Source organism: Sander vitreus, chromosome 15, assembly GCF_031162955.1.
Source record: "Sander vitreus isolate 19-12246 chromosome 15, sanVit1, whole genome shotgun sequence".
NCBI lineage: Eukaryota > Metazoa > Chordata > Actinopteri > Perciformes > Percidae > Sander > Sander vitreus.
In genome coordinates this window covers 11,711,462-11,724,260 of record NC_135869.1, presented here as the reverse complement: position 1 = coordinate 11,724,260, position 12,799 = coordinate 11,711,462, and the positions used below count along the sequence as shown (strand labels likewise).

The window sequence follows — 12,799 nt, the reverse complement described above, 5'->3', positions numbered from 1 at the left end:
TGAAAACAAAAGTCTGGAAAGCGTTAGGGGTGTGTTAGGGATGTTATGAATCGGAAAGATGTTCTTGGCTTGTTTCCAGCATGTTAGAAAACGGAATATAAGTTTTGCCAATGCCAAATTAAATCCTGTGTACGTGCCTCTTAATACGACTAAGACTGTCGATAGAATACAATTATTTCTACCCCAGAAGTTCTCCAATTGTATCATGTGTGTTTGTTTGTGTGTGTGTGTGTGTGTGTGTGTGTGTGTGTGTGTGTGTGTGTGTTTAAAGCTTTGGGCTTATTGCTGCTCTGTTACATGATAAGGGGCACACATAAGCACAGCCAGTATCACACAGTGGGGAGCCCATATTAGTGCCAGTGCCCTGCCTGCTGGTGATTGATCCGCCAGACAAGTCCTGTGGACACAGCCAGCTCTGTTTCCTGCCCCTGTACTTTCCTTCAAACACGAACAGGTTGTTAATATGAAGCTGCAGTGCTTCTCACATACGCGCTATTAACGACCACCCAAGAACATTTTGACATTTCAGTTTTAACAAAAGCACAACTTCACGAAAATGGTTTGATGTCATCAAAATGGATTCAAGTCTTCACAGAACACATCAAGCAGACTCAAATAAACAGGACTAATAACTACTCTGTAAAAAAAAACATTAAGTTGTTGAAATATAAGTGACTTTCTGCCTTAAAATTTTAGTTCTGCTAACCTAAAACTTACTGACTGAACTACATTTAAAGTTGTGTTTTTTTTCCACAACTTGTAGCTATAGTTCTTTTTCTTTTACCTCATTTAAGTGTTACTTTTTAGTACATTTTAGTTGAGTTGATTTAATTAACGTTATTAATGCAATTTACAGTGTAGGTGGTGAGTAAGTTGGAAGAAGCTGACATGCTTAAATATTTCTGAAATATTATATGACATTAGTGATCTTTTTTGTTGACTTTGTGTCAGAGAGGTTTTGAGCAACTCTAGGGTCATTTTTTGAAAATGTTTTATTGTTGTATTGTACTAAAGTTTGTTATATTGTGTCCATTATCATACTTGCCCCCTCTCACCAACATACACACACACACAGACTGCAGAGACAATACTGTAGGTGGGTGAATGTTGCCCAAAGGTCCAGAGAGTGAATATAGATTAGAATCGTGGGTGTAGTAGTATACAAATCTTCAGTACAGAATGTGTTTGTGCGCGATCAGAGGAGGTGCGAGGAAAAAAACAATGAATGTTGAGACTTCAGGTCAAGCAAACCGTATCTACATGCTTCTCAAATACACTGTCTTTTTCATCTGGTTTCACTTGTCTTGCAAAAAACACACAAATGTTTTTTTTCTCCACAACATTACACACACAGAGAGCATGTGAAGCTCACCTGCTATAACATATGCATGTCCCATAGGTTGCACTGACGATTAGATACAGCTTCAGCTAATTGTATTCATAGAAGAGAGCAGCATCCATTAGCTTTCTATTTCAAACACTAACCTTTTACAAGTCCTGTGGTTTGTGCATTGACGTGACCTTATGAATACTAACCGTGTATAATCGTTTCATCTGCATTCACGTCTTGCATTACACTGGGAGATTAAACTGACTGTTCACTATGGGCTATGGGTTGGATGCTGGCTGCATCCAGTGGCTGTAGCATATCAATGACCAGCACCTTGGCTGTTCATTTCAAGACATAGTACTGTTATGGTATTTAATACAAGCTGGACGCAGGAGCTCATGAAACCACCCTAGCCATTTGTTCTGAAGTGGGAAATTGGATTTGGTGCGGAGCACAGTAAGCACAGGACCACCTGTGTTAATAAGATTGTTGTGGTTGGAGCTGCAGCTTCCACCTGACTCCCACTCTTGTTTATTCTAAGCTAGATCAATAGTTTATAGTATTGCTTTACGGAATCCTACTGAACAGGTCAATGGCAAACCAGAGCAGAGGAGACCTGCATTATTACCTGCATGTGCTTCAAACCCAATCAGCAGGCCCTTCCGGTCGGCAGTGATTGACCAGGCTTTGTGAACGGCTTTATGGAACTCTGTGTAAATAAGCCTCTGTCACGATCCTCATTGCCTTTAATATGTAAGAGAGTGAGAGTCCAGATTTGTGCCAATTTTTCAGTTCTTCCAAAGTGCTGACAATAAAACTGCAAATAATTAGAGCTGCAGAATAATAATAGAAGGTGTAGCAGAAAATAAGTCAATGAGATGAAAACGTGAGATGTACGTCTGCTGACCGAACAATGCAGGGGGAAAAAAAATTAATGATGCACTCGTGTTTTCCTTTTTTAGTTTTGAAACATATTCTATAAACACATCCTATAGAGCAGACAGTGACAATGATTAACCAATGGACCTTTATAACTGCAAAGCTACCCTCTCATAAAGCAGGGCTTTCTGTCAAAAGGCCATCAATCTTTAGGTAATGAGAGAGAAATATGACTCAAGAGTACAGTTAAAGCCACCATCCCTACCCCTGATAACACACAGTATCAATAGAATGCTGTTAAATGTGTTATGCACAGAACTGAGCAGGATATAAAAACACAAGGAATATGAGTAATTCAAAGAGAAAATAATAATAAATAATAAAGAAATAATGATGGAAATTAAGCTGAACCGAAGCAATTGCTTAAGAGCAAGTAAAACAGAACAGTTTGTGTAAATTTAACACTAGAGCAAATAATTTGACCCTTAATCTGCACCCTTTCCTGTGAGCAACATGAGTTTACTTTACATTTATTAAACTTTATGAGTTGAATGTAAAACTATTAATAAAGACCTGTCTGCACAGAAGAATTTAGTTAAACATGCATTAGTCTCGCTTTGCCAGACCATCCCACAGAGGAGCAGAGGAGGGTTTGGCTAGTTCACACAGCATTCCGGGATGGGAGAAAAACGTGGTCTGGTCTATTGGCATTTCTTTAACACAATCACAATCATCATGGGCAGTGCAAAATAGTCGGGTGAGAGAAAACTCAGATTGGACAGATAGTCTATCTGATAGTCTATCTGATAGTCTGTCTCAATTTACCATGCAGAGATCTGAGGAGCAGTTAACCTTGTCTCAATCATAAATCCACCGGAGTTTAAACACAAAGAAAGTGGAAGGAAATCTGACACGCAGTATTGCTCACAACAATTCGCAATTCAAAAATACATATGAGCAAACCTGCTCCGGCCAAACACTTTAAGTGCAGCATTACTTTGACGCTGCAGTTATGAGATTTCTCTGGAGATAAGAGTTTATACATTACAGTGGCCAGGCAAAGAGGTTCTAGACCTTTTTTCAAACCTTGCCTCATGTGGGATTAGGTGCTGCTCTCCAACTCTGAGCACTGTTTAATTTGTCATTGCAGGCGGAGTTATCTAGTCCTCAATGGAGCTGTGAGAGAGGGAGATGTGTATCTGGCCCATGGCGAGAGGCTTAGCTAGCTATGGTTTGATAAGGTATCACTTACATTTTATTGTGGATGATTGGAAGGCTTGGCCTTTGGCGCTTACTCCAGCTCTGTTATCCCCTGCTGTTAGATTAGGACTCGCTGTGAGGTGGCTGACAGTATATCAGTATTGGACATGTGGAAGCAGAATAACCACCATAAACTACAGCATGAAGCTAATAGATTTATTGATTAGATAGCCTTCGACTATGGTTCCCATTCACTGTGATAAAGTACATTCAGCACATGGAATCATACTGCTGATGGTTGCCAGAATTATGAGACACATTTGTATTCCCAACCTGACTTTTTTTAAAGTGGCCATATTATGCTCATTTTCATGTTTATAATTGTAATTTGAGATTGTATCAGAATAGTTTTACATAGTTTAATTTTCAAAAAACACCATATTTTTGTTGTACTGCACATTGCTGCAGCTCCTCTTTTCACCCTGTGTCAGGTCTCTGTTTTAGCTACAGAGTGAGACCTCTCAACTTCTGTAACATCTTTGTTGCCAGTCGCACATGCCCAGTAGCTAGGTAAGGATTACATGAGCTAGGTAGCTGTTTCTCCAACTTCGGCCTGTACAGGGCAGGATTAGCCGGGAGACTTCTTCTAAACGAGGGCACACTTCCAACTTTGCATGGAATACCTGCAGAACAGGGACATGTAAGCAGTTCTATACAATTTATTTTGTAGATTAGGGTGAATTTGTTTGTGGTGTCGCAGTGTTTTGCCAATGAGAACGAGCTAGCATGCTAACGGTTAGCCCCCTAGGCCCCTCGTTTCGGCTAGTGACGTAGAAAGCCGTGCAGATTTTGAACAGCTCACCCGGAGACTGAAGGCAAGACACATTCAGAAACCCGTATCTCACTCAAAACAGCATGGATGTTTTTTTTCAAAGTGTGTATGCATGTGGAAGCACCAGAGACACAAAATAACACCCTAAATCCCAGAAAAAGTGTTTTTTTCATAATATGGGCACTTTAAATATCATCTCTCACTCCCAACCACTAACTGTACATGTCTCCTCCTCCCCCCACACCACCTGCTGCTCAGCAGCTCAAATCAATTATTCAACCTATATCAAAACTGGATTTCTCACCGATACTCCAAGACAATCATGCATGCAGGTTTACGGATTTTGTACACATACAAAGCAAGTATTTTGGTGTTTATTTACTTGCAATTCTATGTGCATGGGTTCCCTATCCCCTGATTAATCTGGGTGTTGCATTCTCTCTGGTCTTAGCGTGGCAGTGCTCTAAATGCAGTGATAATGAATAGGCCTTGGGGAGTCTTTGCTGACTTGCAGCAGCAGGCTAACGAGATAAAAAAAAAAAACACAGAGGGCCTGTTATCGGTATGAGGCCCCCTATGAGATAGAGCAAGATGAGGGGGCAGGCAGGAATGGGGCATCTATGTGGCTGTGCTCTGCAAAGTAAAGCTGACATTTATATCCAACACACTGTACATGAAACTACCAAAATATTACTACTACAGTAAAACACTTTAAATTAGTAGCCTATATTTTTATACATATCCTTACTGGTCTCAGTGAGTTTGGAATCATAATAATGGAGACTGCACAGTGTCATTGTGTTTGTATCAGGGCTGCCGCAGCTATCTTGTTCTTTGTGGTCTCACCCCCTTTGGATTTACTCACATTTAAGAGTGAGTGTACAGATTGGTTGTCTAAAATGTGCACAGTAGCTGTTCTGAAAGTACAATGTTCCCTCCATTATCAGCAGCTCGGTCCATTCTGACACAATTTTCAGACACATTCAATATCAGAAAATAATTCAGCTTGAGCGAACTGCCACTACACTTAAATCCACATTAACGGCTCACATGTTCAATTCATTTCACATCGCAAGTTCCACAATGGTAGAACTCATTGTAATAGTGAATTCACACTCCGAGAATGCATTACCTTGACATAAAGTCTGACCTGTGAACATTGAGGTAATAAAGCAGGCACATCAACTAACATTTACAACCTTTCCAGCGTTGCACTTACATCGAAATTCAACAAAGAAGGAACATGTCTCCCTGCACTAACATTATTGTGGTTGCTTTAAAACATTGTTAATGGATACTGGCTTAAGGGCAACATTCTGATTAAGCACTTCATTTGTATGGCAGTGGGCTGATGCACCATGTCCTGTTTTTGACAGAGGGTAAAACACACAGAACATAGAGGACAAAAAGGCAGCATCACCCACCAGAGCTGGAAAAACTAATAAAATTACCAGTTTTATCAAATCATGTACGCACAAATACACCATGAGACTGTAAAAGACTAATAAAAAAAAAAACTGAAGATGTGATTTTATATACTACATTTCAGTGAAAAGAAGGGAGCACTTTTATGCTGGTTGAGCACCTATTGTAATCATGAAGCCCTAATATGGCAATCATGAGTTTGGATTTTCAATGTTGGGAAATTCACTGCCTTATATGCTGGACATTCAAAAGGGTAAATGTGTTGCTTAAAATGGTAAATGATTCTGTTATGTGCAATTCCACGACATGAAGTGAACATGACAACAGGCAAAATGAGGATAGTAGACGACACAGGAAACTATCTTTTTCCATTATGAATTTATGAATACAACTGTGTATCATTAAAATGGGATTTTCTTTGGATTATGTTATACACATCACCATTTAAGACCCTTCCAGTCCGACATTATTAAAGTCAGAGCGGCAAATTCACCAAAACCTGCACAAGCCCACTAAACCTGCACAAATAAGACAAAAAGAAACAGTGTAACTCTCAAATCATCCACAAAGAGTGACAAACATGCCAAACTGCCATGCTGAAAAAGTCTTGGTACTCCTGTGCTATTTGCACATATTTAAATGAGGTTATGTGCATACATTTGCAGCACAATTGGCCCCTTTCTATGCAATTGAGCCTCGTTGCAAAAACAGTTTCAATTTACAAAGATCAGTGCTAATACTTTTGAATGTGCTGCAAGCTCTGCGCACCCAAGTACCACGAGCTAATTGTTTCCAAAACTCGCCGTCTAATTTGAAAAAGCATATTGATATTATATATTATTTTTTTTCCCTTACATTACTTTTACTTTTATACTTTAAGTAGTTTTGAAACCAGTACTTTTACACGTTTACTTGAGTAAAAAGTTTGAGTTGATACTTCAACTTCTACAGAAGTCTATTTAAACCCTAGTATCTATACATCTACCTGAGTAATGAATGTGAATACTTTTGACACATCTAAACAGCACTGACAGACTGGGATATTAAATCGCTCTGTCACATTTAAATAACTTGAGAGAAGTTTTGAGGAATCTCTATGCACCTCCTCGGTCTGAACCTGTCGCTCGTGGTCTAATATTTCTTTTTCTCTCTGCTGTTGTTCTACCCACTGTGTAATTCGCACCAAGGCAAAATATATACTTTGACATATGGAAGCAATTACAATCAGACGCAAAAATGTGCAAATTGCACACAAGCAGAAATGAGGAGCGGATTAGGCTCTTTCTAACGCCACAGCCCCAGAATTATTTTTTTTCAAACTTGCAGTCTCTTTACTCTCCACCAAGCTGCCAAATGAAGTCACTTTAGGCAATTGATCAGACATTGCGCAGCTCCTTTTGGAGCCAAAATAGAGTCAACAACTTTTTCAGCAAGTGCTTGCCACACCTGTAAACAGACTTTGATGTCTAAAACTGGAAGAGTTCACCTTTAAATACTTGACTGCAAACAAGGACAGCACTGTTTTCCTCATCACACCCATTATATGAATGCATTGTTATCATAATCTACTGTGCGTGGGTTAGCAATTTGAATCAATTACGAGAAAGGTGGAATCTGTCACTAACAATAAAGAGAACGACTAACATTGGAAATACAATTAATGGCAATTGCTGAAGAGGTTGTGGCTATAAATAGTATAAAAACCAGGGTTTGATGAACATCTTGATAATTATTAAGTATGAAAAGAGAAAACTCCACATCAGCACAATACACTTTTAACAAGCCACACACTTACTACCACACAGAACTTTTAACAAGTGACACACCAACCACAATACACACAGGTTTATCTGCCATGTCTCATTTCTGCTTCAGTCAGTCACCGACTCGAGGCCACAGTACAAAGATAAAAAAGAACACAAATGAAATGATAAAAAAGAAAAGTTTCAAAGACAGTTTGAGCTACTGCATTACCGCAGAGAAAACATCTGCCATGGTTCAGTCGAGCCAAGGGAGTGTACAAGGAAGAGTGGGCACACAAATCCCCAAACCCACACAGAAAATAAGATAGATATGAGGCAGTTAGGGCCTTTGGGGGGCTGCACAGTTCTGCAAAAGAACATTTTTGATATGGAGAGTTTGTAGCTATGCCTAGCCGCAAAGTCATACATAACCCAGTTCATCCATATTATTACATTACCAGGGCTACTGTTACTAAATGATAATGCATTTGCAACTTTTACACTGTGGCTTATGTTTAATCTGGGATAATTGACAGTAATGACAACATGTAAGGAGATAAAAGTACAAGAGGGATGTTTCTACAGAGTTGGCATTAAGCTTCCAGAAAACAGAAAATTGGACTTACAGAAGAGAAGTTGTGAGCGCCGCACGGCTCTCCTCTGTATTTGCACGAGAGGAGCATGTCATCCAGTTGGTGGCTCAGTCGGTCCATAAACTCCAGGTTGGTTCCCTCAAAGTTTCTGGGTGGCAGAAAGAGCCTGAAGTCTGACAGCTTCCTGAACCAGGCACGACGGTCTTCTTGAAGCAAGTCCAGAACCATGGGCCTCACTGTCCGGTTAGCCAGCAGCAGGCCTAGCCAGTGGCCGGCGAAATACAGGTCGCTCTTGGTAAGCTTATAGAGGCGGATAGGGTTGTTGTTGCAGATAGTGACTGTGGGGAAGGCCAGTTCTCTGGCCCACTCTGTGTGGACTCGTGTGTGTGTGGGGAAGGAAAGCCAGTGCAGTAGGCGGTTGGAGGACCAGGATAAAAGCAGCCCCAGGGAGGTGCAGAGGGCCAGTAGCCAGAAGGCTCTGCGGCCCACAGAGCCACCAGGGACGCAAACCTGCCTCAGGCCGTGCAGGCGTGTCCTTGATAGCAAAGTTGAAGTGATCCGTGCCAGAGTTGGCTTCATAGGATGCCGCTGACGACCCTTTCTGATTATAGCCGGGGATCCCCGCCGGAGACAGCGCCCCTCCAGGGCCATAGCTGCCCACAGCGCTCCTACAGCCACAGGAAAGGCTTCATATCCAAGCCAGGCCTCAGGGGCTGGGGCCCACATGTAGCTCTAGGATAAATCCACTACTGTAATCCACACCGGGATATCTGTTTGAATGAATACTAATGGTCCACTTTTAAATGGTCTTAATTTTAAATATACTATATTCAGACGTAGTACCCACAAGTACCCACAAGGAATTCAGTGTGTTTTGAAGTTGTCCTTCCTCTCCTGGTGGAGCTCTGATTAACTCAGCATCAGCTACTTGTTGGTCATCTATCCTGGTCTTTCGATCTGAGAGTGCTCCAATCATCCAACTCAAAAACAGCTAGGCAAATGTGCTCCAAGCAAGGTGTCTTATACACGAGTGACTCCAGTGCCCACCGCAGTTAGTGTGACAGTGAACAAGAGAGGATGAGACAGAGAGAGTGAAGGCAAGAGGAAGAGGGAGGGGAAGAGAGAGGGAGAGAGGAGGATAGAATACAAAACACCAAGGGCTAAGCAGAGAGGACAAAAACACAAATGAAAGAAGAGAAGGTAATTAAAATAATGAGACGACAGCGGAGGGAATCGGTTGGTGTGATGCAGTCTGTTAGAGGAGAGCTTGCCTTGTTCCAGCGCTGTGGTTTCTCTTCTTTTGAGTCACGCGTGTGTGTGTTTTTAGGCTTCGCTGGCTTGCAGAGGCGTTTCGGGAGCTTTAATTGAATTCACAAAAGTCTCCCATGCTCATTTCTGTCCCACTTTGCGGTCTCACTTTTGATGCCTAGACTTCCTTGTGATGTTACTGGTCTGTTTCTTGTCTCTCACCCCACTTGGCTTTAACCAGTGTCATTAGGTCCTGCGGGTAACCACGGGGTAGCTTCATCTTGTAGCGACCTGCTTCTCAGCGCCACAGTGAGAAACATGCTACAACACACTTTCACATGGAGAAGGAGGCACTCATGCGCATTCACGGACACATGCTCACAGCGGTTTCCTGCGGGAAACCAGACCAGAGATAATATGTTCTGTCACACTCTGATCTCAACATCTCTCCCCCTTTTCTCTGTCTCCCTATACTCTCTCTTTTTCTTCCTTCCTAGTTTTTTCTCCCCAACTCAAAGAATCAGAGAATCTCAATATTCCTCTCATGTCTCCGCTCCTCCTTCTAAAAATACTCTCCCCACATCAAATCCATCAACTGCCCTCACGCTCCCCCTCCTCCTCCGCTTCACTCTCGTGTCCAGCCCCGTAAGGTCGACCTCCTGTCAGGCTCCCTCTTCTCCTCCTCTTCTTCTTCTTTTCCACTTTGTGCACGCACTCCCTCACTTCTCTCCGCTGTCAGCGAAGGCTTCTCTGTGCACTTTTCTGCCTCTGTGTCCTTGTCAGCTTCATCCAGCTTGCTTCCTCTCCCTGCTCCGAATGACTTGTATCCCCTCAGTGATCTCTCCTCCCTCTCTCGCGGTTTGCTCCTCTTCTTCGCTCTGGTTATCAGGCAGCTTGTCCTCCCGTTGCACCTCTCCTCCTCCTCCTGCGCCACAGCTCTGTCCACGCAGCCGGTGAGCCCGTCACTGATGAGAGTGCCTGTCTCTCTCTGTGCTAACTGGCGCTGTCCTTCGCCCCCCTCTGTTTGTCTGCTGCTGCTGCTGCTGAGCCACACAGCTACCGTGCAATGAGATATTGCTGTGTGCATGAATGTAAGGGTTTGTGTGCAGCAGAGGAGAACAGCTCCACATGAGCTCTCCACTAGTTCCAGCTAATTTTTATTGCCTTTTACTGTAATGGAAGTTTGAAATTTGTTTGGTAACACAGTGTATGTGAATAAAGGTTCCTTCTTTTGTTTTTGTAGGAAAGTATATATTTATAGTCTTTGTCCTTTGAATAGTTTTTCTTGCTAGTTTTTCGTGTGTGGGTATTAGTCAACAAAACCTCAAAACATTTTTGTTTTTGTCAATGAAATTCTTAATTTTCTTCTAGGTGCCACTTGTCTTCTGCGTATTTTGAGGCTTGTTGCCATTTATGTGTACAGTTACCATGGTTACAGTTGTTGTTCTTGTCTATTGCGAGATTAGGATTTATTTTGACAAGTTGACAAAATTGCAATACACTTCGTTGTAGTTTGCGTTTCTGTTCAATTTCATTTTCGTTGATCAGAAAGGGCACTCAAAAAAACTACATTAGCACTGCACGTATGCAAATGTTGGGTAAATGAAGCTTAGCGATCAGGAAGATCCCCTTTCCACTCATTCATTCTTCCCCGTATCTGCCTCTCTCTCCGCAGCTTCTATTCTGTGGGCGTTTACTCTACGTAGTCCAACCAGATTTTGCCACTCTCTCCTAGCCAATCATATCGAACTTTAAAATCCCTTCTCCTCTCTGCTGCTGTCGGTTTTCATTTCAGTATGATCTGATGCGACCCTCCTCCACGGCTACACCTCTAGTCTTCATCATATCAGCACCCAGTCCTGCTCCACATTCCATCATCCAGATCTTCAGCCAACTGACAAAGACTCTTTTTTGTTATCATGTACTTGTAATAAAATGATTGTTCATTCTAAATTAAGTCTCTCCTGATAGGAATAACAAATTAGAAAGAAACCTTATTTTTTATATTACGTAGATACGTTGATCTACTTTGGAATTTAGTCATCTTTGACTATAGCTCGATCAATAAATTAGTGAGGCCATTATTAGCAACAGTGTTGCCATTACATAGTTTACCCACCAGGGAGAGATAAAAAATGTCCCAGATAATAAATAATGTTGGTCACAATTATATTTAAGGGATCCATATCAATGTTTCTGCTTATTCTGTGTTAATGTTAAAAAAGAAAACTTGGCTTCAATTTTTGACATCTCAAACTCACCACAGACAGTTGCCTTGTGCATGGAGTCACGGCGCCGCGCTGCTGAGAGTGAATAGAGGAAACACTGGAATGGATATTTGGTGTTATTTTAAACACTACATCAGTGAAACACTGATGTATGAAACTGCCAATTAGATCAATTGACCAGTTAATCAAAGGAACGCTGTTCCGGCCCACTTTAACCCCTGCGTGTAACCAATCAGAGAGCCAGAATAAGCAACTACACTGGAAGAACTGAAGATTCTGCACTCTAGCTTTAACAATTTAGTTTTCTTAAATTGTGCACACAAATTCATATTATGGATCCATTTTTACTCATGTGAGAGCAAAATAAAAACAGAAAGACCAAACCTCTACTGTGATACTATCTTGTTCTAACTTTCAGGGATTTACTATTTTTCCAAGAGAAAGATGTACAGAAATCAGCCAAATGCACCACATAAAATAATAATTAAAAGTACCTTTAAATTAAACAAACGTAGGGAAACAGGAAGATTACATTACAAGGAAAAGTAGGCAAAGAAAAATAACCATTACGAATAAGTTTATTGTTACAATTGCTCATATTTTATCTTCCATGCAAATTGGATTAGAGCAGTATTTCAGTCTTCCAACATGTCCTTTGTGTAAACACATCAAACAGCATACATCAACTCCTAAGCAGTCTGTGCAGGTTATCACTTACCTTGTTTCTTATTCAAACCCACTTTTTGTACCATTTTCCACTGATTTAATGGTGACGTTTTAGTTCATACTTAGTCTGCCAACGAACCATCGCTGTCCAACGCAGTCAAGTTAAATAGGCTTCATCAATACAAGTAAACAGGCCTCTGAGCCAACTCGTCTTAAGTGCTCTAATTCACTCAATGTTTTAATGCATTGTTTAATAAGATTCAAAGGTTTACTTGTCAGCATTCATCAGTGTTCTTCTGCTAATTACAGTGAAGAGCATTTTCTCCCTGGGTACTGAAGAAGGGCAGTTTTTATTTTATTTTCCTTTTTTAATGTTTAGTGTTTTAACCCCCCCCCGAGGAACAATTAAGCAGGAAAAAGAAATCAAAACAGAATATAGCTATTTCTTGATATTTTGTCTGCAATGTGTGGCAGCTCTGAATCATTATAACATTAGATCATTTTTGCCATGCATTGTAGAGGCTAACCAAATTATTATAAGACAGCTTTGTACACAACAAGACAAAATATCTAATTTGCTGCAAGATCAACCAAGTGTGTGGGTTTGACATCATTTTGATCTTGAGCACGTTGCTTGTCATTGTATGGTCGGATGT

At 41.1% G+C, this 12,799-nt stretch overlaps 1 protein-coding gene across 2 annotated transcripts in view; it reads right to left on the bottom strand.

The window, feature by feature from the left end:
• Positions 1–12,799, bottom strand: part of asic2 (acid-sensing (proton-gated) ion channel 2) — a 410,215-nt gene that overhangs the window by 128,393 nt on the left and 269,023 nt on the right. The window contains exon 1 of one of the 2 annotated variants that reach the window (XM_078270168.1): positions 8,035–8,727. The exons of the other annotated variant lie outside the window; for it this stretch is intronic. Coding sequence (XP_078126294.1) covers positions 8,035–8,727 — 693 coding nt within the window. Of the gene's footprint in view, positions 1–8,034; positions 8,728–12,799 lie in introns of those variants that run through there. 2 annotated transcript variants of the gene reach the window in all.